Genomic DNA, 25,672 nt, shown 5'->3' on the forward strand with positions numbered 1-25,672 from the left:
TGATGTGCATGAGGAGCTGCTCCCCCCGACCTCCATTCCACACCTGGCCACACTCCGTTTTGCCTGCCCACCGCTGCAACTGGGCACTGCTGCTGCTGGGAGGGATGCTCCACGAGCGGGTGTTCAACCCCCACAGTCTGTGTGATCTGAGTGGCTCTGCCAATGCAGGGCCTGTGGCAAAGGTCCTGCGGCTGCTTCCTGACATCTTCTACCAGGGCCTGGCCACAGCTGAGCTTGCCCAGCGGTGGGTCCATCTGCACCAGAGCAGGTACATCCTCTACCCACCTCTAGGCTCCGTGCAGCCAAGTAGTAAGGTTCCCCGTCCCCCAGACTTTCTCACCCCAATGCAGCTTTAGGGGGCGGGGAGCAGTGCTGGGGCACTGCGGGCCCGACTGCAGGAGAGCTGGGAGGACCTGCTGGTTTTGCTGCCCAGTGCCAAGTAAGCAGCTGCCCTGCACACCCAGATCTGTAGTGTCACCCGGCGCATCTGTGCCCTGTGCCTGCAGCTGCAGTGCCAGGAGATGCAGCCTGGGGATGTGGGATGTTGGGGGCATGCACCTCCAGCTGCCCTGATGGAAGAGCTGCAGAAGCACCTGGAGCTGGAGGAATATCACCGCAGCATCCTGGAGGCTGACTGGCTGCTGGAGCTGGTGGTCAGGCCCATCCTTATCCACAGGATCGATGCAGTAAGTGGTGCGGTCTGGCTCTGTGTGAATGCTCCTGTCCAGACTGTCTGACCATGCTGCACGTGCAGGAGCCAAGCATTCCGTCTGCCTCCTTTTGCAGGTTCAGCAGCACTGCCAGCACCTGGAGAAGATGCTGTTGGGCCGGGAGTTGGCTGTCCCACAGAGGGAGCAGCCCCGGCATAGGATGACCACAACCCCTGCTCAACCCTCTGCCACCTACTCCATTGCCAGAAAGCAAACCCAGCCTCAGGAGCAGCCAGGGGACTACTAATCGCATGAAGCAGGGGGATATCCTGTGCCCCACAGCAGCACCAGCACCTACCCCCAGGTTGGAGCCAGCTCACAGGGACCTGGAAGAGTGCTGGGGCAGGGCTGCGGGCTGTCTGCCCAGGTTGGCTCACATCTGGGAAGAAAGAGTGGAGGGAAAGTGTATATAATGATGTTTCCTCTGTACTTAGCTGCTTGGCGGGTTTCTTCAGGCTGGGTTAAGAGATGAGCTTGCGTGCTGTTGAACATGCACGCACAGACATGCGTGTGTATGGCTGCATGCAGGTGCAAGTGCATGTTCCTGGGTTAAATATGGGGCTCCCAACTGCTAGCCCAGCAGGCAGCATGGGGTCCCCAACCCAGCCAGCTCAGCCTCCTGCAGCCACTAACGATGGTGGCAAAACCCTCATCTGACGATAGGACAGTGCTCACTCCCACCACGTTTGTTCCCTCAGCAGCAGCTGCTGTGAGCAAGCAGCAGTTTTGGGTCAGGGAATTTTAATCAATTTAACATACCCCCAGTTAACAAACTTTTAGTTACTGATTCAGGTGGTAAATGAGGAAAAGACTTCCCTGCTTCCTGCTCTCCAGCCCCGCTACTCCTTCGCTGAGTGCCCACCCACCCCACCAGCTCTGCCCACCGTATCTCCCCCATTCATCCAGCAGGCAGGGAGCCAGACATGGTTCCTGTGAAGTTTATTGGTGTAGCTGTTTCCACTACAGTCAGAGGAGTCACAATGCACAGCGACAACAGCCTCCTACACTACACAGGGAGGACAGGATGCACACGGCCACAGACACACAGACACCCTGCGTGGGCGCGGCGGTGGGGCTGGAGCCTGCTGCTGGAGGGGCTTTGCTCTCTGTGGGTGTTTGTGCAGCCTCCCGGGGAGGTGTGGGAGCCACCTTCTCCCACAGGAGCTGGGCTGATAAACGGGAACCAGGGCAGTGGCTTGTCCCAAATCTGATGGCTGATCAATATTGGAACACACATCCCAGCTTCCTCCACAAGGCCACTCTGACTCCTACCATCAGGGCACTACATCAGAGCTGCCCATGTGCCAGAGCTGCTAGCTGAGGCTGCCTGTTCTGAATGGAGGCTGCTGGTCCAGGAGATCCTAGGGCACATCCTTGCCAGGCCCAAGGAGGCCAGGGCTAAGTGCTGGGCACACGGAATGCTGCTTCTTTCCAGCTGAAATGGACATGAAGGGTCACTCCAGCATGGGAGCTGAAATGGGCCAAGGGGTTCTGTGACTTCAACGTATAGCTGCGAGGAGCCAGAACCAGTGATCACCACACAGGGAAAGAGAGAGGACCACAGGACTATTTCATGCTCCAGCACTATATCTCTTACAGAGTTCCTAAATGTGGTTTGTGCTCAAGGACACGGAGATGGAGATTGGGACCTCTTGTAACCTTTGTTGTTTGTTGGGCATGCACCCAAGGCTTCAAGGTACCTGTTTATCTCTTCCCAAAAGGAAAACAGCACTGGGAGGAGTATTGGAAAAATTATGAGGAGACAAATAGCCTCCTGAATGCTGGGCAAGGGTGGAAACCAGTCCTGTGAGAGAGTGGCCTCCAGCTGAAAGCCTGGAGGACAGGACCTGCAGAGCACCCCTCATCTGCAAGATGCCAGGATACAGCAGTGCCTGTCCCAGTAGTGCAGTGGAAGCTGTGCCAAGCACGGAAGAGCACTGGTATCTCCTCGCCCCCGTGCTGGAGCACACACTAAGAGCTCAGTTGTCATTACTTCCCCGGGAGCTCCAGACTCAGGCGCAGAGGACAGCAATTTGGTTGCAAGAACAGAGAGAGCAGGAGCAAGGCATCTGTTAGCTGAGCATAGAGGCTGGTGTCCTCACCCAGCCTGCGCGGAATCCACTGTCTGTGCACAGACAGCCTGTTCCTGTGACTGCCCAAAGTGCATCATGGCATGACACCCAAACTTCATGGAAATGGAGTGGGACACAGTGGTACCAGCTGGCATGGCTCCCTTTCACCACCCAGAGACTGAACACAGGCTGCCTCCAGCAGTGACAGGGCAGACCCCTGACCCACAGGCGCTCTGGACCCAGACAGCTTTGGGATGTGAGAGGCACTTCTCAGCCCCTCAGGTCTGAAAGGAGAGAGAGACGAGCAGCCTCTGCTGAGTGAGTGATGGGACAGCAGGAGCAGGGGCTGCCTCCTGCAGAGCTATGGAACAGCCATTCATTGGTCCAGGCAAGATTGCTCGACTTGTGGCAAGTCTCCTACTAGTCCATGAGGGGACAAGCAGGTGTGAGCAGCCTATCCCAAGTGCAGGGAGGGCAGGCTGCAGTTCACACAGGCATGTGCAGCTCATTGTACTCGTCCCGGCCATCCTCATCAAAGTTCGGCTCTGCATCCTCCGAGTCCAACTGGGAGAGACAGAGAGCAGGTTTTGAAGGCTACAGCAGCCCAGTGTGCCAATGTGCATTGAGCTATGCAATGTAGCTGCACCAGTTCCAGGAATAGCGAAGCTCTTGTTCCCTCCCTCCCAACAGGCCCCTTTTTTCTGCCCCTCCTGCCCACTGGTGCTTCCCCAACCCAAAACATTCTTATTCTGACAGTGCATGAGCACTGGGCATTGGTTCAGCACAGCAGCTCCTTCCCTGCCAGTAGCACCCAGAGGGACACCATGCTTCTGGCTGCAGCTCCAGAGTGCTCTTCAACAAGAGCTCAGGAGGCATCACCTGAGGAGCTGCCAGCATCCTGAAACCGTGATTAAGTGCTCCTCTGCCAAATAGATGGTGTGCTGCCCTTGCTGCTGCCTCCAGAAACAGGGTGTCTCCTTGATGAAATGGCCACAAATGAGAGGAAGGATAGAAAAGCAAGCCTTTTTTCCATGTCTCTGTACACAGAGATTCTCTGTTTCCTTCTGGCTGCCCACCCATTCCACATTATGTTTTCAGGGCTACAAACTCAGAGGAAGCCACCACCCATCCCAGACCACCAGATACAGAAGGGAAAGGCAAAGCTTTGGTGGCCACAGATCTCCAAGCCTTTTGGTCTGCCCAATCTCCTCAACCTCATGACACTGTTTTGAGCTAGACTTAAGGACAGCTGTCTGCTTACGGCTTTGAGCTCCCTGTCGTGGAAGAAGCGGGGCAGCACAAAGCGTCGCAATGGCACTGTCATGATCAGGACAAAGGGAAAGGCTAGAGATGCCACCGTAGACTTCACCACCCAGAGCAGCACAATGCAGGCCAGTTGAATGCAGGTGAAGAGATTCATCCTCCACGTCTTTACCTAGGGAAGTAAATCCAGTCTAAGGACACATCCTCCCTCCTGGATCACCAAGAGGTCATCAAAGCTAACATCACCAAGAAGGCACCATCCTCCCTTGCCTGCCTCTTCCTCCTCCACTCTCCTGCAGCTTGCCTTCACTCACCTTAACAACATAGATGTGGTCGGGGTGGTGCTTGGATGGCATGAAAATCAGGAGCAGTCGCTCGTAGAGCTGGATGCCCGTGAGAGATGTAACCCCCATGTAGAGGAAGATGCCAAAGAGCACAGCCAGCGGGATCTGCCGTAGCATGTTCCCCATCACAATAGACAGGCCTGCAGAGACAGAGCTCAGAGCACAGCTCATCCCATGCCAGCCACTCTGCCCCCAGCTCCCCAAGAGTTCAAGAGAGGTCTGGCTGGAGAAAAACCAATGTTGGGGGAGCTGCTGTGAGGGTAGGTGGGGGCAGTCCCTGCAAGTAGGGTAGGGTCACAGGCATGATGAGATCTGAGTGGGCAGCCCTGACCCTCCCACTTCACCTAAACAAAGGCTCACCGACAAGGGCAGCAATAAGCACTCCTGTCACACGCTGCTCCTTCACCTCCTCGATCTTGGGCTTCTCTCCTGGTGCGATGGCCTTGCTCATGACCGTCAGGGCATTGACATGGGTGACAGAGCGCACTGTTGCTGCGGTCAGCCAGGGCAGTCCAAAGAGTGCACAGAGCCCCCCCATAGTGCCAATGAGCAGCAGGTCCAGGTGGAAGCCAGAGCCTTTCAACAGCTTCCTCTCCTTCTTGCTCACAATCAGCCTGAGGAAAAAGAGCCTGCGTCAGTCAGGCACAACTGCATCACAGGAAGCATCGGTGCCCAGGGACAGCAATGCAGCTGGGGACAACGTTCACTCCCTGAACAGGGCATACATGGGGACAACAAGGAGACGGACAGGCACAGGAAGGGCAGAAGCCAACCTTAAATTAGAGGTTTCCTTCTTGATCTGCTTGAAGCAGATCACCACCACATTGTATCTGTATGGGAACTACTGAGTCATGACCTGAACCTCTGATTGATCAGAGGCGAGCCATGAGTCAGCCAGAAGAGCACAGGTGAAGGCAATTCACCAGTGCTGCTGGAAGGGGTGGAGCCTGGCTCCACCTCTCCTAGACCTATTTAAGAGCTGGCTACCAGTGGGGAAGGATCTCTTCTGGAGATCATCTCTACTGGTGTTTTGTGGGTGAGCCCAGCCTAAGGGTAGGCCTTCCATTTACTCTCTTTTGTTATCATAATCTACTTTGCCTAACTCTCTTGTTTATTTTGTGATTATAATATCTTAATATCCATTGATTATACAGTATCCTAGGGGGAGCTGAGAGATGATGGGAGAACCCAAGAAGTTACAGCCTAAAACAGGCAGGACCCTGCCCTGGTTATCCCACTGGGATGCTGGGTATGTTTCCATGCCAGTGGCACCAGTGACCATCCCATCCCAGCCTTGCCTGCCCAAAGGTTAGTGACTGTGGGTATTAGCAGGGGAAGTACTCACGTAGTGATCTGTGTCTCCATGAAGATAAGAATGAAGACCAGGAGAGCAGGGATGGCAGAGGCAAACATCATCCACAATGGAAAGGTCCCATTGCTGCCCATGGGGTGAATGAACCAGCCACGCTTGTGAGGAGATGTGACCGACAAGCCAGATGGGACATTCAGCTTCTGATGGTGTAGCCACAAAACCGAGCAGTTATTCATCAATGCATACATGCCCACTAGCCTTGATCCTCCCAGCCACCCTGGTCTGAACACCTCTAGTGATGGGACACCATGCTGATTTGAGTTTTCTCATGGGTTATCCACTTCAGTGTTTTTTAAAAAAAAAAAAAAAAAAAATCCCATGTCCCCCATTTCTAACAATGGCCTGTCTCATTTCCTCTTTTAGCTCCTGGAATTCACTTGGGTTTTGTCCAAGAGACCAGTTATCTATCTTCTCTCAGGAACTTCACCCACATGTCAGGGCTTGCAGATCATGTTTAAAATGCTCCTTGACCTCTGCTTGGATAAACCAAGCATCTTGGACTGTTAACTCTTCTCTGAGGTGGTTTTCCAAACACTAAGCCTTTTCTGAGACATTTTTCAGTATTAATTTTGCAGTGTGGGCCCTGGAACTGGCCACATTCTCTGGAAATGACCTCACTCTCAGCATGTTCAGAGGGCATATCAAGTTTGCACTCCCATCAGAGACCACACAGAGTCCCTTCTCTCCATGGGCCCAACCATGCATTCACCAGCACTTAAACTCTTGGCTCTGCAGTGCTCTACAGCAGCTCTTGCTATCTGTCTGCACGAACACTGCAGTGAGAGTTTATGATTTGCATTTATGTTAATCAGCATAAGTATGAATAATATTTCTGGAACGCTTGTACTTGAGCTAAGCTGTGTAACTAAGTACTGTTTTCTCAGGAAGCTTTGTACATATGCTGAGTTAATACTGAAGTGATAATGCTTTTGATATTAACTGTAGTAGCATAGAGGGGTATGAAAAGGATGTAACAAAGCGTATGATTTTACTATTGTCTGATAAAGCCAGATTTTATATTGAGATTTAAATTACTAAGAATACACTTGGAATCCATTAAGCCTTGGACTGCCTTTATAAAAAGCTTGCATGCCAAACAGGAACTGCCTTTCACCCTCTCCCTGATGTTAGTTGAAATAAATACCAAAACAAAAAGATTTAACAGTGCATCTATTAAAAAAAAGGGGGGGGGGGGGTAAGGAAATCTGTGAGGTGGCTATGTTTCATAGCATTTATGTTTGTGCGTAAGTTGGGAAAGAGATCATTGTGTTTGAGATGAAATGATGAAAATATTTAGTAGCCTACAGACAAGGAGAGCATACACATGTAAGTACTAAAAATATGACTGAATACACCACTGAAACTATTCTATGGCATCCTTTTCAGTGTGAATAAACTGGTTACGTCTTGTTAATCAAATATGAGGTTTTAGAGTTACTAAGAGGGAATTAACTGTGCTGGTTCTCTCTGGTTCTCAAAAACCTCCTCTACTAACAGCAGGAACATCAGAGGGGTTCTGGAGCACTCCCGCCCTTACAGCTCTGGTTTCCATCTCAGATAGACCCTCAGAGCCTCTTTTCAGTGTGGGAGTAAGGTTGAGGGAAGCATTTCTGTTTGCTTTGCACTGTTATGACTAACAAGGCAGGAAATGTAAATCCCCAGTTGCACAAGAGCAGGCCATGGCATGGCATGGATCACTGCCTGTGCTGGAGGAGGGGCTCCGAGGCAGCGCCGGCACATACCTGCGTGTATGTGTCTGTGATGGTGTAATCCACCAGCACCATGACTAGGATGGAGATGGGGATCCCGAAGTCTCCAATGATCCGCCGAGCCTGTGGAACAAACACCCTTGCTGGCAAAGAGCACATGCTGGCTCCTCGCACCCACCATGCCAAGGGCCAGATGGGGTAAGTGCTGCTGTGAGCCTGAGCACTGTCATTGAGCAGGACAAGAAGTGCAGTGCTGGTCCATGGGGCCGAGCATCAGCACTGCCCCATAAGGCACAGTCCTCCAGCCACTCCTGTGTGATCAGCCAGTTGCTCCAATTGGCCTACTTTGTTGGTGCTCCAGGTATAACACAGATGCCTTGCATGTATAGAAATGTCAAAAGGCAACAAGCTGTAAGCTTATCCTCTTTTATTCTAGTTCAACAGATGTGTATCCAACCAAAGGAGTTTTCCCAAGGCCCAAAGGAGTTTTCAGAAAGGCTCATTGGAGTAGGACAGGGAAGATACTATGATTAACAGCCAGCTCTCACCCACAGCCTACAGCCAAGTTACCATCCTATCTGCATGGCATTTAAGCAATTGTTTGTGTTTCTTTGGGTGCTGGTACCAGCATCACATGGAGCAAAGCAGCACTTCAAGGTGAAGTGATGATCACATAGGGCTGGATAAGACACAAAGGGGACACAGTGCTCTAGTCAAGTTCATTCAAACTTTCAACAAGGAACAAAGGGCTGCAGCAAGAAGCTTTATTTGTTTGGCACATCTCTCAATCCCCATCATCTGGCCCCACAAACTTCTCACCTTTCCTCCTAAGAAGCGGCTGTTCTTGAACTTGCGCATAAAGAAGGCAATGAAGAAGGTGCCTAGCATGAGGATGAGGGAGAGGAGAGCAGTGTTGGGCTGCATCCTGATTCCCAGTGACATGGCATCTGCAGAGAGCATGCTGGCGTTCAGGCCGCTTTGCACATTTGGTGGGTAAAACTTCAGCAGAGGATGTTCTGCAAACACCTGGGCAGGTGAGAGAAGCAGCAGGCACAGTCATTGCAGTGAGGGACAGAGGATATTGTCACTACTGGGGATGAGGGGATGTGGAAGGCATCTGCTCTGCAGAAAGGCAGGAGGGAGAATAGTTAGATGGTGGACGCAGACAGTCTCAGCATCTGTCACCTCGCCTCACAACCTGTCCAGCTGGAGAGGGCTGAGGAGAGAGAAATGGCCTCTCTTTAATGCCTCCTGCAGGAAGAGAGTGGAAGGCAGATGTTAGGGATCACCCTGCCAGCCTCTGGCGGCACAGGAGTCGGTTGTGCTGGGCTGTAGGAGGCCAGCAGAGAGCTGCTCTGCACAACTCCTAGGGAAGATATGGCTGTGATGCCCCTGTTCTGCTGCTTCTCATATGCTGAAGGGGCAGGTTCCTGGGGGCCCTAAGAGACATGGCAACCCATCTCCCAGGGGAAGGTTCACCTTGTACAGTTTGTAGAACGTCTCATAGATGAAGATGAGGGAGATAAGGAAAGCAAAGATCTCCTGGGTGAAGGGCGAGATGTAGCGCACCAAGAAGCTTCCTTCGGCTGCCACAATAATGAAGATGAAAACGATGAGCCACAAACCAATCCACACTCTGCCTGTCAGGTACTCAATGCCTTGTGTCTGGCAGAACTGAAATGACAAGGGTAATAAATTACTCATGCCTCCTCAGGCTTTCTCCCTCCTCTTTTCCCCATCAAGACCATAGACTCCCCTGGAAAAAGGCATTTTCCTCTCCACAGGCATCCAGCACAGAACAGCAATCTCAAGGCTGGAGTCATAGGTAAAATATTCTGGAGCAGTATTTTAGGATGCTGCTACATGTGTTCATTACGTCAGGAAGAATGACGTGCAGGGCTGGGGGAGAAAGCTTCAACTGCACTCAGCAGATAAAGAGTGCTGCTACCACTGTCACATTTCAACAGGGACAGCCCATGGGAAATAGCAACGGGAGACAGAAGTCCCAGTAGTTTGATGTGCAGCAGGTCAGCATAAACAGAACCAGCACTGGCTGAGCTAGGAACAGCCTGGCAGGATCCACAGCATCCAGACAACACAGCCCCTGTGGAGACCTGGGAAATGCTGACTGCCCTCTCCAGTGCATCAGCAAAGTGAGTGGGTGCCACGAATGAATGCTGCCTCACAAGTACCTTGTAAAAAGCTTCTTCAAACACCAGCAGAGGCCCTGAGAAGCCAATGACCAGGAGCGGCTGGGCTCCAAGCAGGGAGAAGAGGATCCCTAAAACCGAGGTGGAGATTATCAGCTCGGAGACCCCCATGAGACCCTCAGTTTTCTCTCCTGGGAAAGAGAACAACATGTGAGTGTTACAGCCCAGACACACTATCACTGCAGTCTCTAGACACAGCTCCACATAGAGGCAGGTCTATCCCACCAGTCAGACATCCCCTGCACTGGGCACGGAGTGCAGATGGAGTCCAGGAAGCACTGGGGAGATGGCTCCCAGTGGCCGTCCCCAGCCCTGGGCTCTGCCTGGAAAGAAGCAGTGGGCTGAGGCTGGAGAGGCCAAGCAGCAGGGAGAGGACAAGGCAGTGACCATGGTGCAGCACGTCCATTCTCCCTAAGCGACACCAAAGCCCACCCCTGCACAGCATCCCACAGACACAGCCAGTGTTCCAGCGTGCAAAGAGCAGACCAGAAAGCAGGCCCATTACCTAGGAGTCCCCCGAAGGTGATGGCAGGAGAGAGAGCAGCAAAGTAGATGAAGAGAACGGCTGCGAGACACTGGCTGTGCAAGGCGTCTCTGATGTCACTGAGGTATTTGGGGTACCTGCGCTTTATGTCCCGAACCAGACCTCCAAAAAATATTCCAGTCCTCTTCAAAGGGTCATCCTCAGCTTCCTCCTCTTCTTCCTCAGCTTTCACTTCACACAGCTCTGGAGGTGCATGGAGGGCAGGGCTTGAGCAAGGGAATTCAGGGCCCCCCTTGGGCTGCCCTTCTGCATACCCCATGGAGATCTTCCTCTTGCCATGCTAATCTGGCCTCCCATAACCGCACATCCCACAGCCTCCGGGTGTCCCCAGCTGCTTACAGCCTCTGTCCTGCCTCCATTATACCCCTGCCTTCTGCCCCCCACCACGACTGCCCACTGCTGGAGCCAGGCCCTGCTCACCCCTCTGCCAGGCTCTGTGAGGGGAAGGCCCACTGGGGCACGCAGGGCACTAGGCACAAACTCTTTTGCCCAAATGTGAGTGGAGAGACCTTTCGCTTCCTGGACATCTCCTTCCTTCATGGATTTCTGCTCCCTCTCCTTCCTCTTCCTCAGCAGCAACTTCTGGAAGGTGGCAATGGATTTAAGCAAGTCTTTCCCCTCCACCTCAGATGGAGGAATGACAATGCTGCAGTCCAAGAACTCATTGATTGCATTGAGGAGATCTTGACGGTCATCAGCCATGTACGCAGCCTCATGGAAATGCTGGGAGGAGCAAAGAAAAAGGAGGAGAAGGTTCAGACCAAGCCTGTGCTCAGTCATCTATAGCCTAGAATCATAACTTCCTGTGACCCTTCAGTAACAGCCCACTCCCTCCACTCGCTCTTTGTATCACTATTGCCACTCCATGACCCACCTTTCTGAACCTTCCCTCCCTGTTCTTCTACCCAATATCTCACTTAATACCACACCTCTCCTCCCTTCCTGCGCTATCCTTCCCAGTGACCTCCTTGCTTTTCTCCCTCAGCCCTACTGCTCTAGCCCAAAACTGTGCTTCTGCAGCATCTCTGCTAGCTACGCATTTCACCAGAGCACACAACTCCCCTGGTGGAACCTCTCCTACAAACAAATTCAGCCCTGTGCTTCTTAGCTATCCTGGTGCCTATACAGAAAATATGGTTGTATGAGAACTGCCAAATCACAGCCTGAACCACCAATTGAGCACCTGGAGAAAAGCCCTGGAAGTACAGGTGAACATAATTCACTGGAAGGGGTGGAACCTGGCTTAGACCTCATTTAAGGGCTGACAGCTACCAAGGAAGGATCTCTTGCTGGAGATCCCTTTCTACAAGCCTAGATCTTCAGAGACAAGTGAGTATCCTCCTTTTTGTAACATCTTATCATTGTGTTGATTCTGGTACTATTACAATGGTAGAGGAAGAGAAAACAGGTATCTACAACAGGAGAGAAGCTGCACAGGTGAAACCAGGCAGAAAGATTTGGAGATGCTCCTGCCAACAAGGACAAGATGATAAAGAAGGGCTCCATAGAGATCATGAGGGGACAGCACTACTACAAATAGTAGGGAGGTGGCTGGTGAACAGGTGGAAGTGCTGCATTACTTACTGAAAGGGCTATAAGATGATGAACAAGTGAACAGCCTGTGAAGCAGGTAGGGATAGCTAAAGTCTCTGCAGTACACAGACTCCCTGGAGCCACAACTTCAAGCTGTAAATGATACCATCCTCTCTTCCTGGCGCCAGTCACCATGTAACCTTGCAATAGACAGTCTCAGCTGCTGCTGCTGACTCCCCTGATCCAGCAAGAGTAGCAGAGGCTCAGATGAGCACAATCAGTCCACAAATGCAGCACTGAAGCTAGAATATGGCAGCTCATCTCTTCTAACTCAGAACAGCCTCAGCTGAGCTCCATGCAACTCCTGGGAAGGGACTGTTCAGCTCTTGTTGCCTACAGCCCACCTGCTCTGAGTGGACTTTCTTCCAGTCCTAGAGAGCTAGGCTTGTTACTCAGTTAATAGTTTGAAGGCACTAGCCAGGAAGACACCGTGAACTTTTATTCTCCTGTCTTGGATTCAACAGATGTTCAGATTATCTCTTCTTTGCCTTTAATTCCTTACCAAAATAATGAATTTCACTTTCCTGCCATCTAGCCAGATGGGGAACTTCTAGCATTACATATGCCTGGAAGAAAACCTGTTCTATTCCACATCTCTCCTCCTGCACTGATGTGCTTCTACAAGAATGTTGCAGCCATAGGGCTTAGCTAGAAGGCAAAACTCTTGATGAACAGTACCAGGCATTGCTAGGTGGTGTAGTCAGTGTGTCCTGAGCCAGGCATCATGGTCACAGGCATCACTTGGCCTCCTCACCTCTGTTTGTGAAATATGAACTGAATACAACTCTTCTAATCTTGGGTGATACTTTACTCCTGCTTTTATGTACAAACCCTTCCCCTTACCTGCAACTCCGTCTCAGACAAATGTCTATCCTGATCTTCCCTCTGCAACAGAGCACCCTACCTTGGTCTAGCTAAGCTGCTTTTAAAAATTCCAGCTGCTTGGGCTTGTCTTTTTCACCTGGACTTTTCCACAGCATTGCCTCAGAACTCTTATCCAAGGACTGATTTCTAAGAAACTATCCCACATTACTACTAGTCAGCTCCTCACCTTGTCAGACATGAGGGTGGAGATTGATCGACCAATTTCATGATAGTCCATGTTGGCCTGGCTCGGTCCCAGCAGCACGAAGATGAATCTGACAGGAATAGGGACCTCCAAGACAGATTCCAGGAAGACGGCCTCATTTAGTCGGACAAAGGCCATAGTTGGCTGCTCCAGGAACTGCACACAGCCTACCAGGAGGCAATGTTTTGAGCAGTTAATCATTGAGGTGAGCTGTACTGGGCTGCCTTAGTGGAAGTGGCAATTCAGGTTCTCTTTGCCCTCCACTCCCAATAGACTATTGACAAAGAGGACTGTTCAAAGTCTCCCTGGTCACTGATCATTCCCTAGCTTACTTTCTCAATCTCCTACACATGAGCTTTACTTACATTATAAGGAGCTGATTTTAAATCAGAAGGTTGTTTACTATTAAGCTAGTGCCTTATGGAAGGAAGTCTCCTACATGTTGGCATTTACTTTTATCAAAGAAACTCCTCTTTAAAAAAAATAAATAAATAAAAATGAAATTAGGTTTACTGAACGTGACCTATTTCCCACAAACCTCACTGCTTAGCAATAATTACATTCTTACTCATTAGCTCTTTATTAATTGAACGCCATATTAGCTCTGCCATAATTTTGACTGGAAAGGATGTCAGGTTAAACAACCTATAGGTGCTGGATTGCTGTATGTTCTTTCTTGAGCACTGACACTATTTGCTTTCTTCTGGTTTTCTTGTATGTTCCCTGCATTCTTAGACCTTTTTCGGATGAAAATAAGCCAGTTCTCTAAAGACTCATAGGTACAAATTACACAGTTTGTTTTATGATGTCCATATCTCATGAGTGTTTGGCAGCCTTCACAGCTCCTAACAGATTGGGAAACAATCCCGCATCCTCCAGCATACCAGCTGCTTCCTTCCCATGCTGAACACAAATGTTTGAGTACTTCTATTTCTCTAACATTATTACTGAACTTTCTGCCATCTGTGTCCAGCACTGAGCTATAGTCTGTATTAGACTGGCAAATTTGTGTGATCTGAATGGCCATGAGGATCCCAAGCTACAGAAATGGTCAGTGTTTAGTCATCTGAATACCCAAAATGCATTTATGAAACTAATCTGGCTTCATCACGGTTAAGCTTGGCTGAGCTGCCAAGACTCTTTGCCCAAGTTTTCTATCTGCTAGACAGGCAGTGACATTTACTTTGCTTACAGCACAGTTGTTTGCTCAGAACTCAATGCCAGCAAAGCACTGAAGAAGACTGTTCTTGTGGTCAGAAGGTACTAAACCCACTGATGCTCAGTCTGCCTGCCGATGGCTCTCATTTGTAAAGAGAAATACGTCCTGGTAACGATATACTGATCCCAGAGGCTTTGCCAGTTGCTGGGTTCTAATTACCAAAACTTGAAGCTCTTTGACACATGCAACCAACAACCAAAACCAGCCCAGTTGTGGTAAGGTGTGCTCCCAGGTTGGGAAGAAGGCAACACAAGGCCTTACAGCAGTGCTGGTAATGAATGCCTCGGGCACTTAACTACTTCTGAACCTCAAAATGGGATATTTTGGTGACTGGTTAAACTTTCACCTCTAAGCTAGGCACCAGTTCCCAACCATTACCCACATTCAGTACTTCTAACTGTCAAAAAAAAAAAAATTAAATTAAAAAAAAAAAAATCAATCCACCAATTCTACCCAGTCACACTTCATATTCATTACAGACAAACAAGATGTGTGTTGCCACCACAAGAGAGAGTGTACAAAGCTCCTTCTCAACTTAAACTTTGGAAATGCACGCTAGATGTCTAAATATCTCTCAGGAGAGAGAGCACCCAAGCTGGGCTCAGATCTAAACTGGTCTTTTTGGTGTTGGGGTTTGCAGCCTCTTACCCACAAGGACTACAGTGGCCTCTGCATCTTCAGGAATCTTCTCCATCAACTTCAGGTATTTACGGTGCCCCTCAGAGTTATGGACATGCACATTTTTCTGCCAAGGAAGAATAAAAATGAGTAAGAAGCATGTCCTTGTGCCTTGGTTTCCATACCCAGCCTTGCTCTCCATTGCACATTGGCACCTGGGCTTGTCTTGGACCACACCAGATGCCTGGCTCCCTGCTTAACTAGTGAGGCAGCCTTACATTAAAAGGTCATCCTGCAAATGCCAGGGCCAGCTGAGCCATCACACACTCCAGCACTCACACAAAGCATGAGGCTAAAATTAGGTCCCAAAACCGTAATACAGTGACCTGATTTCTAGTGCTCCAGGTGATTCAGGCAAGCACAGCCTTTGTGAGGACAAGCCCTCCTAGATGCCTGGGTATGGGCATCAAGCATTGCTGTGTGCTGTCCCAGGCCAAAGGGTGGTCCTAGGGAGTGAAAAAAGGAGAGGTAACCCCCCCACGTAATCCTCACCTCTTTGCATTCAGTCTCATGGGCCTTGGCGTCAGCCATCTCAATTCGCTCCTCTCCCATGAGGGGCACACAGGTGTCTGTGGTGTGATTGTGGTGGTGGTTCCCCACAATAGAGTTCATGCTGGAGCTGGAGTGATTCCTTGGAAAGAAGCCCTCCTTCTCATCATTTGGGTGGCTAGGGGAGAGAGAAGTAGCCTCATTATACTGCTCTAGACAGTCTCCTTGCCCTCTTCCACTATCAGAGACCTTTGCCCCACCAGGCAGTGATCTGGTCACCTGAGGTACAGCCAAGTCCTTGCCAGTCTCCCTTGTTGCCTGGGGCTTGCAGAGAAGTTCTGATCTTCCCGCAGGCCTCAGCTGTGTCCCACTCACCTGTGCTTCAGCAGCAGGGCACGCATCACATTGGCTCGGTCCTCTGCCCTGATCTGGTCAGAGATTATCATGGTCTCCACCATGAGGTGAGCAATGCCAGGCAGCGTGGTCTGCTCCAGGTCGAGAAGAACAGCACCTGCCAGGAGGAGAGGTGCCCTGTAACAGCCCCACAAGCACCAGGCCCTCGTCCCACTGGAGGCAATCTCGGGCCTTCTTATTTTAAATACTCTGAGCTGAGAAATGCCATAAGTCCAGGTATCCCTGTCCTCTATGTAAACCTTTGTCCCAGAGAAACCATAAGATGCTGTGTAGGCAGTCTGAGAGCTGAAGAAACACTTGGTATCCCATCATCTGTGGGATGTGAGCACTCCAGGCTCTCACCCTGAGGGGGTCCAGTGAGAAGCATCTCTCTTCAGTGAGAAGACACTGAAGACACACAACTCCAGATGCACTAGTACCTCTAGTACCTTCCCCTCATGGGTCCAAAACCTTCTGGTACAGCTGGGTGTGGCAGTGCCATGTGCCTGAGGACAGCAAAGCAGAGCAAGGAGTCACCTCAGACATCCTTGGGCTGTTGCAATATCCTGGAAAACAGACTGTAGGATGGTCCGTCTCCCACATCCAACAAGGAGCCTGAACAGACACTGTTGGCATGTCTTCAGTGAGCAGCCAAACAGCAACAGGAGCTGTCCAGCAAAACTTGTGCCAGGGCAACATACAAGTCCTGTGCCTGCAGCACAAAGCAATTTCTGACTCACCGTGGGCAATTGTCTTCCTGAGCTCCAGCAGACTGCGGAAGGACAGTGAAGCCACGTGAGGTTTCCCCCACCTGGCTGTGTCCTCCTCCACATCCTCCTCAAACTTGATCCAGCGGGCTGTTTCCCTCCAATGCATCTCCTGGTTCTTATCCACCACCAGTTCGTTCAGCTCCACAAACACCTGTATGAACAGCAGTGGGGATGTGAGAATTCCCCTGATGGGTATGGTTCTATAAGCAATATGTGGAAAGCCTTAGGTTTGTTCTCATTGTGATGCTTATTCTAAAGCAATGCTCAGGCAAACTTGCCTTAGCTAACAGAGTTTCGGTGAACAGAAACAGCTAGGTCTGGCAGTATGGCAGGAGCCTTTACCAGAACATAGAGCAGCAGAAAGCTACAAGTGAGACAGTGCAGGCAGAGGAAACAGAGTGAATCAAACCTGAACACTTCTCTACCAAACTAACAACTTTGTCCTCTGCCTGCTTCTCAGCTAGAGTAAGAAGTTTCCCCCCCAAATTTCCTACGCTAACATTTTGTCATGGTTTGGCCTTCACACCTTCTTACCAGAAGATGGTGATATTACTGTATTACTGTATGGGAACTGCTGAAACACTGCTGAACCTCTGATTGATCACCTGAGGCGAACAGGCGTCAGTCCTGAGAGCACAGGTGAAGGCAATTCACCTGTGCTGCTGGAAGAGGAGGAGCCAGGCTCCACCTCTCCTAGACCCATTTAAGAGCTGGCTAGCAGTGGGGAAGGATCTCTTTCTGGAGATCCCTCCTTTGGGGTTTCACAGTGAGCCCAGGACAAGGGTAAGCACTCCTTTTATTTTATTTTAGCACTCTATTATCTTTTTGGTATAACAACCTGCTTAGCCAAAACTCTCTCGTTTATTTCATAATTATCTGTATATTCATTGATTATATAGTTGCCAATTTCCCATACAGCACTACAATTTCTGTAACTTTTATGTCTTTCCTAAAATAGAAACGCTGTGATTTCAGAGAAACCTCAGCTTTTATTAGAAAAGTGTGTTTTCAGCTTTTGTTGACAATATATGAGAGATTGAAATGTCCCTACCAAGGCCATGTAAAGTATTAATAATATTGAAACTACTTTGATTACTTTATGAATGTCTGTTTCTCAATCTGATAACCCTTCTGAACAAGCCCACACATAGATACCTCGTGGGGTTTTCTGTCCAACTTCTTCTTCTTCTTTTTTTTTTTAACTGATGGGGTCGATGTTAATTTTTTGCTTGTCCTGGTGATCTGGCTTCTAGACGGTTTCTTCATCAGATGCCTCCTCACACCAGGGTTGTCTTCAAAGCGGTGGCCTGAACACATGGGAAGGGAGAAAAGACCACCAGGGTGACTAGGGGAAATACACTGTCTGGTATGAGAACACATCCAAACCCACCTTTTTCTCTAGATTATATTGGCAAAGCTCTGGCAGTTGGAGAACTCACCACCGGCCTCTGGAGATCCTTCCTGCCTCACCTGTCTACTTTCAACTGTTCCTGATGTCTGAGAGTTAATTCCTTTAGAGATCAAGATTTCCTCCCGGGCTGTGCATAAGCTGGAGCATCACTGCAAAAGCTTTTAGATTTTATTTGCTGTACCTGAGTAAGTGGTGCACAAACCCTCTCTGTACTGCCACAACAAAAAAGCAACCTGAAGCCCTATTGGTATGGCACAGAAGTGCATCTTCCTCAGATCATGGGGACAGGGAAAATTTCAGAGCCCTGCTCCAGAATGAGTGGGCTGTCCCAGGTAGATCACAGAGTCAGTGATCTTACTCAGCTTTGGTCTGTGCAGGCTCGCTGACCTCCTTGCAAGGCAAAGCCAAATTCTTCTCGGGTGAAACTCAAGACTCCATGTATCTTTCTGCAGTTGGCTTCAAGACTTGCAGCTTTCTCTGGGCATGAAAGTTAGTGAAAAACATTGGGCTTGAAGGCCTTGTGCTGTCCTCGATGCTCACTGCAGGAAAATATCTGCGCATCTCTGGTAAGGAAAGTAACAGCCCAACATCAGGCCAGGCCTTGCTTCTTGGAAATCTGGGTTGTTGAATTAAATATAACAGGAATCAATACTGAGCCTCAGGGGATTTTCACCCACTGGCTGCCATGCTGATGCAAGTCCTGCTGTCAGCTGGACTCCTCCCTGCTCTACTTACTGTGCTGTAGTGTCAATAGGAGCCAATAACTGCCCACTGATACGTATGTTTCCAGCTTCCTCAGACTTTTGCATGGATTTCTCATTTCTTGCATGCCCCACAGCTGCTTCCCCCAAATGAACATCAAGCTCAAGCAAGCACCTGAAGCCTTGTGTCCTTACTCAGCAGAGGATCTCAGACCAAGATCCAAGGGTAATGTGCCCAGAGAGCAGATCTTCCCTCCTTGCCTGAAGCCAAGCTCCCCAGCACAGTATGAGGCGGTGACAGCATCTAAGGATTGAGCATGATTCCTATGGTGGCTCCAAGACAACAAATCGGTACGTTACTCTCCTACAAAGCACCTCCTACAGTCTTTTCCAAAAGATATTCTTGCCATTGTTGGCTTCCACAACTCATTTTTCCTTCACCTTAAGTCTGAAGATGACAAATGTTACTTTGCACTGATTAAGGTCTTTCTCCAGAGTACCTGTCCTAGTCAGTCCAACTCAGCAGGAAAATGGCTTCAATTCATGCATTAGCTCCTGCTTTCCTCCATTATTACCCTTTATCCTCAAGCAGAAAGTTCAGATAGAGGCATCAGAATAGTTGCATTGGTACTAGAAAGCAATTTCTTAGCCCAGCATCACAGGAATGGTGCACTCTTCCTATTTGCCCCAATGTAAAGCTATAGCACTAGCTCTAGGAAGAAGACTGAAACCCCATCTCTTGGAATACTTAAAGTTAGACTAAACAAAATGCTAGGCAGCATATTAAAAAGTCAGGGCCCTATGCTGGCTTCTGGGAAAAGGTATTGCCCAGCAATTGCTTTCCCAGCTCTACCTGGAGTGGGACAGTACGTGTGTGAGTAAATATGAGTGTATATATAAGCATGCATTTGGGATAATGTACTATAACTATGCACCTAAGTATATGTAGATGCAGCAGAGCATGTGTAATTGGGAAGGTGAAGACAAAGACAGGGCTATACCCATGCAAACGCACAGGTAAGAATTTGAGGGTGAGATTGGGTCATGCCTGTAGTTTCTACAGTACATCTGTGAAGAGGAGGGAAGATATGAGAGGAGCTGAAGAAATGCAAGCTCTTTGCATTTCTTATCCCTGCTAACACCCAGCTGTCCCTGCACAGTGTTCCCTATACTCCAGTCATTAAAAGGAATGCAAAGAGACACACTCAGGTCCACCAAGGACTCTGCTCTGCAGAAAAGCTATTACGTTCCTCCTGGATCTGAGTTGATCCTAGAAGAGGAACATGCAGCAAGTAGCTGAGTAAGTGGCCCTGGCTGGACATGAGCTGGCTCTGCACAGACCTGATGCTGTTGTCTCTGCCATCTGTCTGCTGCATCTCTGCAGGATTAATCCACAGTGTGGATTTATTGTGCAGAAATAATTAAGCGTTGACTGTACAGTACATCCTATTTCAAGCACCTGCTGTATTAGCTGTAGCGATCAATGAATCAGTTAACTGCTAGCAAGCCAAATGTCCCCACTGTGTAAGTGATGCATATAATACTTTTAAGACACTACCTTCTGCCTTCCCAAGAGCAGCCATCCTTCCCTAGGTGAACCTGCAGCTATTGCTCTCAACGTACAAGTTGTTCAGCCTGGGACAGCTGACGGGGCCAATTAGCTCCAAGCTTATGGTTTAAACTTGGCACCTATTAAGTTGTCTAAGAATTTACAGTAACAAGTATCAGAATCAGCCAGAAGCAAATCCTCACTTGCTGGTCCCCGTACAAGCACATAGGCAGACATTCTTTCCCCAGGGGCTGCAAGGCTTACGAAGATGGACTAGTTGAGACAGAAATAATGATGCTGGGACTGAGAGGAATCAGCATTTAAATGTTTTACCTTTTATCGTACCAAAAGGCTGTGGTAGAGCCAGAAACTGCACCAAGCCTCTCGAGCCCATGTTGCACTCTTGCCTCCCCACACCTGCTTGCAAACACTGGGATAGCTCTGGGGCCATGCCACCTGCCTTTGTGCACTTGTACGATGCCTTGAAACATGCAGAATATGATGCAGATGAGGATATTTGTGCAGCTGCCATGGAGCAATGACTATGAGCAGCGTCCCTACCAAGGTGACACACACAGCTCACTTCAGCTGCTGAGAAGAGGCTGCCTATATGAGGTGGCAATGAGGTGCTGCTTTCTGTGCAGCCTCTGGGATGGCTCAGAGCCACTTCTCCACAAGGGGTGCACGGGTAAGGAAACCTGCAGAGAACAGAAAGATGCTCTTTGCTCTTGGGATTCCTACTTTCTCCTTCCCTGCGATTCCCACTCTTCCTGCCTTTTTCCCCTTTCCAAGCCTTCTGGTCAGCTTGCTGTCAGCTACTTTCACAAACAACACTTAAGCCTGCAGACACAGGGACTAGTTTATTTTCTTCTCTGGGCATTAGTCTACAGCGCAGAGCTGAGAACCTGATATCCAGCACTGCTGTCAGATCTGCAGCCCTGCTCGGATTCCAGCAAACAGAGAGCAACAGCACACTGTCACCTTGTGCCACAGATGGAAGGAGACATGGCTCTATTCTTATATGTGACTGGGAGCAGAGGCTTTTCCTCTGGGTGGGTTACATCCCGATAGGCACAAACAGCAAGGGGCAGCTGCCTCCAGGGCTGCTCGAGAAAGAAGCACACAGGGAAGCACCTCAATGCTACAAAATGGATCTGTACAAAGACCTCATACTAACACACAGACACCAGACAGCTCCTCCAACACCCCCAGCCACTGAGTTGCATGCAATGGGGCAGACAGTGCCTTCTCTAAACCAGACCAACCTGACACAGGGTGAGCAGCAGACAATAAACAGAGTCAGGGCTAAGCACTGCAGCTGGGGGCTCTGCTCTACAGCTGCACCCAGGGGTCACTGCTGTGGTACTTACAGGTGGGCTCCCCACCTGGGTAACCCAGGTGGTTTCTGATGGCCTCCCATAAATCATAGTCTTCAAAATTGAAGGCAAATTCATCAAAGTCTTCATAGCCGAGCGAGTTGCGAACGCGGGCACTTACTGCTGCTTCAGGGCTGCTGCCCTCTTTCAATTCCCTTGCCGCCTCCTCGCCCTCCCGCAGGGTGCTCATGTTGTCCTTGCGAAGGTCAGGGGTCAGGTGCCATGAGCCACTCACCTTCTCAGGAGGGGCTGGGGCTGCCAGGCTGAAGTGCAGAAAGCGAGCTGCCCTGGAGGGGCTTCAGCGCAGCCCTGGAGTTGGCCCCAGTGCCTCTCTCTCCTGGGCACTGGGCATGGAGCTGCTGGGGCCTGGTGAGGTCCTAGAAAGGATAGCTGCACCCGAGAATGTTCCTGGGGAAAAATATTCCTCTGGCTCCTCGGAGCAGGATCCTCACTGTGCCGCGAGCTCTTTGCTGGATGCCCAGGGACAGGCAGGCTCCGCGTGCAGCACCGCTTCCCTCCCTCACTCCCCTCTGGTGTCTCCCTCCCTCTCCAGCATGCAAAGCAACCTATTGAATTCTCCATGTCCTCAGGCCCGGAGCGTGCATTTCCATGACGTCTCTCCTGTCTGCCCTCACGCGCACACAGGGGCAGTCCCCTCAGATGTGTTTTGGAAGGGGCAGCTGCCTCTCTATGAGCAGCATGCAGGAGGGGGAAGGCTTCTCACATCAGGTGGCTGCGATCCCAGAGCTGGTGTGTCACACAGAGGGCTGCTAACTGGGAAAGTGTGTCAGGAAAGGAGAGAGCTGGGTCTCAGGGAAAGGCAAGGAGCCCTGAAATGGAGAGGGCAGAGGGATGGGTGGAGGAGGTCTGGCACCTGCGGGGTGAGTGGGAGGAGAGGTGGTTGGGCTCATGTGGAGATGTGGAACCAGAGCTCTGGATACAAACAAGCTGACAGAGAGGAGTCAAAGCTAGAAAAGCGGGGACTGAGGGACAGGGAGATGGGGACCAGATCTGTCGGGGGAGGCTGAAGACTGTGTGTGAAGCTGTCAGGAATGAGAGCTAAGCAGGTAGATGCAAAGGACACACGTGCTATAGTGTGGTAAAATCTCACTTTTCATGCCATCCAAATCAGCAGATGCCAGCATCTGGGCCTCAGCCTCATCCGTGGGGACACGCTGATATGCTGCACTCTCCAGCGTGGTCATACTGCCGATGCACATCCTCTCCTTTAAATCATAGGTAACTCGTTGTCCACTTGCCACCTGGCCCCAGGGCTTGCGCTTCTCCCAGCCCTGAGAAACACGTTCCCGAGGTCCAGGGAGGCTGCAGGGATTAAAGAGACTGATGGTAGAAAATGAGATAAGTGGGGGCAGACACTGGTTCTTCTCAGGGGATGAGATTACTTCACCCAGACCAGAAAACCAATTCCCTGAGAAGGAGCAGAGTCAGAAGTCACCTGTCCCAATGCCTAGAGGTTGTCCTACCAACACTTCTGCTCCTCCTTGCCCCACAGTGCAGAGCAGGATCAGCCTGAGGCATGTGTTAGGGACACATCTCTAAGATGAGAACCTCATGTCCTTCAACTGCGCTTCCCAGCCTTTTGGTCAGCACCACAACACAAGCTAACTGAGAGAGAAAAACTACCGCACATGTGCACCCAGTGCCCCCAAAACCACATCCTGAGGAACCCACAAACACAAAGAGGTCCCAGGAGTCCCAGAACGTGACCATCCTGCTGGAGAGCAGCAGTGTTGCTGCAGTTGCTGGGCTCCACAGTCTCTCTGCTTCAGCAGGAGAGTTGAGACTGGGCAGAGCCACACACCTCCCTGTGCCACCCCAAGTGCAGGGTCTGTGCAGCAACCCAAGCCAGGGAGAGTGGCAGCAGCTCAGCACCTGCCCTCCTACCTGCGGATGGAGGCAGGGCCCTTGTCCGGCAGCAGGTCAGTGAGGCATGGTGTGGAGGACACCTCCTCTTCCACATGGAACTGCGCTGGGGCCAGAGTACTGCCAGACTCATCCTCATCACTGCCAATGGTGAACTGCAGAGACAACAGCCTTGAAAGCAAGAGCCAGGTCAGGCATGTGTCCCCTCCCATCATCCCCACAGCCTAGAAAAGGCTATACAAACTTCTCCCCCTCGTATCTGATATCTTCTAAGAATGGTCACATTGATCTTCCCTCATGTCTTACACCCCAAACATGGTCATGCATACGCTTTCCTCAGCATCCATTCAAGACAATGACTTCTCTGTTACTGTCCCATCAACCTTCCCCCCTGCTTGCCCCAGCTTCCAAGACTCGCTCAGGCAGCTCAGGATGCCCCAGCCTTGCCTTTGGTTTGCTTGGGGGCTCCAGCTTAGGGGATGTGTCCTTCCCACGAGCTTCGCCCTCAGACTCTGCAAAGATCTCCTTCTCCTGGGCTTCCTCTGCCTCAGACTCTCCTTCTTCCTCCTCCTCCTCTTCTTCCTCTTCTTCCTCCTCTTCTCCTCCTTCCTCGTCCACTTCTTGGATGGTAGGGGTGACCTCTGAGGGGGGTACTGAGGTTTTCTTCTTTTTCCTTCTTCTTTTTTTCTTCCTGCTGGCACGGGGGGGCCTCTTTTGGAACTTGAGGGCAGAAGGGAGGTGAGTGGAAAGGGGATGATGGATGTGGTGCGAGGTTTGGCGGTGGACTGAGAGAGAAAAAGAGAGTCAGAGGGGCAGGAAGAGGCTGGGAGGAACCTGCCAGGCGCCCCTCCAGGAAACAGCATGGTCTGGAGATCAAGGGCCAGGAAGGGCAAGGAGAGCCACCAGCCCACAGGGACACAGCAAAGCTCTTCAATGATGTGGCAGGCTGTGGTCAGCCTGAAGTAGCTGAGGAGGCAGCCCTCGTGCAGTGCCAAACCACCCCAACATTGTTTTGCCACCCTGGGCAAGACAGGGCTCTCCTGAGGCTGCTGAAAGCCATTCACACAGCTGTGCAGAGCTGCAGGAACCTGCCAGAGACAACACCCCCTTCCTAAACACAGGGAAATACTTCTCACATTCTCAAACAAGCAGAGTTTGGGTCATTTACAAACATTTCTTTCCTGCATAGCGTTCTTTAGTTGCACTTAAATAGACGTGCCTTATTTCACTCACGGGTTTGGACAGGAATCACAGACTGAGACTTCTAGTGCAGATGCAACATAAATTCACATCTCAGGTTCTGTGAGGTACCAGCCTCTGAAATGCAGGCTCAGTTAGGAGGTTCTCTTTAAAAACCAGGATAAAAAGCAGGGCAGAAGGACTTTTCTTCAAACTAATCCACAAAGAGAAATTCATATGGAGTTGACCTGGGTGTCGTGGGAATTACACAACGAGATGAAATTAATGAATTAATTTCTGAGCCATCACTCAAAACCAACGTCAATGCACCATGCAGGGAGGAGGGTAAGCTCAGCATCTCCCAGCAAGGGATGGGAAAGCCACTTCTGCCTGGTCTATCTGCAGGCACAAAGCCTCCCAGATGCAGCCTGCAGGATGCATGGCCCCTGGGGCTGCACCCGGAGCAGCTGAAATGCCGGGGGCACCAGCCGCTTTGCAAGGCGGCTTTGCTCAGCAGCTCTTCCTGAGGAATTGTTTCCAGCCTGTTTTGATTTGGTTCCTTCCCAGCTTTCCTGTGACATGGCAGCAAAATCTGTTTATAGTGAAAACTACCTTCAAAGGACATTTTCAATGGAAGCTGTAACCTTCTCCATGGGAGAGCCAGGCAGGTTCATTGTTCTGGTGTCAGGTTTCCTTTCCTTTGGTTTCTCAAGTCTTTTCTCCCTTGTTTCCCCCCTTGGGAACAGCAGGAATATTTCACACAGCCCTTGGTTCAGCCTCGTGGCAAGAATTAGAAGAGGTTGTGAATGGTCAGACATACGCAAAATGGGAAGATGAGGTTCTTAATGAACACTTTTTCATCCAAAGGGCTATTTGGTTCTTTCCTTTGAATAGATAGATGTGGACAGAAATGCACTCCTGTTCTGCATCCCCCAACCTCCTGCCATGGATAGGTCAGGCATCAATCCCTCATGCAACGAAAAGCAAGTAAGGCCCCAAGAGTGCACAAAGCTGGTGCTGAAGTCACAGCCCAGCTCTCACTTCTGGGCTGTTTGCATCAGGCCAAGACAGAAATGTCTGCATTTTGGACCAGCAGAGAGCCCAAGCCTCAGGCTGCAGGGAAGTGTAGTGATGGCA

General features: G+C 50.4%; 1 protein-coding gene across 5 annotated transcripts in view; it reads right to left on the reverse strand.

Annotated features, from left to right (window-relative positions):
* Window positions 1–1,634: 1,634 nt before the first annotated feature.
* SLC4A3 (solute carrier family 4 member 3) overlaps window positions 1,635–25,672 on the reverse strand; it is a 30,542-nt gene continuing 6,504 nt past the window's right edge. For 2 of the 5 annotated variants that reach the window (XM_042822103.1, XM_042822108.1), the window contains 20 exons: window positions 23,804–24,141; window positions 23,378–23,511; window positions 22,584–22,795; window positions 17,591–17,742; window positions 16,406–16,586; window positions 15,648–15,783; window positions 15,276–15,450; window positions 14,754–14,850; window positions 12,869–13,053; window positions 10,734–10,947; window positions 10,186–10,407; window positions 9,663–9,811; window positions 8,950–9,144; window positions 8,290–8,496; window positions 7,504–7,593; window positions 5,735–5,901; window positions 4,750–5,003; window positions 4,360–4,529; window positions 4,044–4,217; window positions 1,635–3,346 (listed from right to left, as the gene is read on the reverse strand). In XM_042822103.1, the coding sequence (XP_042678037.1) occupies window positions 3,269–3,346; window positions 4,044–4,217; window positions 4,360–4,529; window positions 4,750–5,003; window positions 5,735–5,901; window positions 7,504–7,593; window positions 8,290–8,496; window positions 8,950–9,144; window positions 9,663–9,811; window positions 10,186–10,407; window positions 10,734–10,947; window positions 12,869–13,053; window positions 14,754–14,850; window positions 15,276–15,450; window positions 15,648–15,783; window positions 16,406–16,586; window positions 17,591–17,742; window positions 22,584–22,795; window positions 23,378–23,511; window positions 23,804–24,141 (3,530 nt within the window). In that variant the 3' untranslated portion in view covers window positions 1,635–3,268. The other 3 variants (XM_042822104.1, XM_042822106.1, XM_042822105.1) reach the window with 3 other exon arrangements.

This window comes from Centrocercus urophasianus, unplaced genomic scaffold (genome assembly GCF_019232065.1).
Source record: "Centrocercus urophasianus isolate 14NV4802_14NV808 unplaced genomic scaffold, USGS_Curo_1.0 seq_20, whole genome shotgun sequence".
Classification (NCBI taxonomy): domain Eukaryota; kingdom Metazoa; phylum Chordata; class Aves; order Galliformes; family Phasianidae; genus Centrocercus; species Centrocercus urophasianus.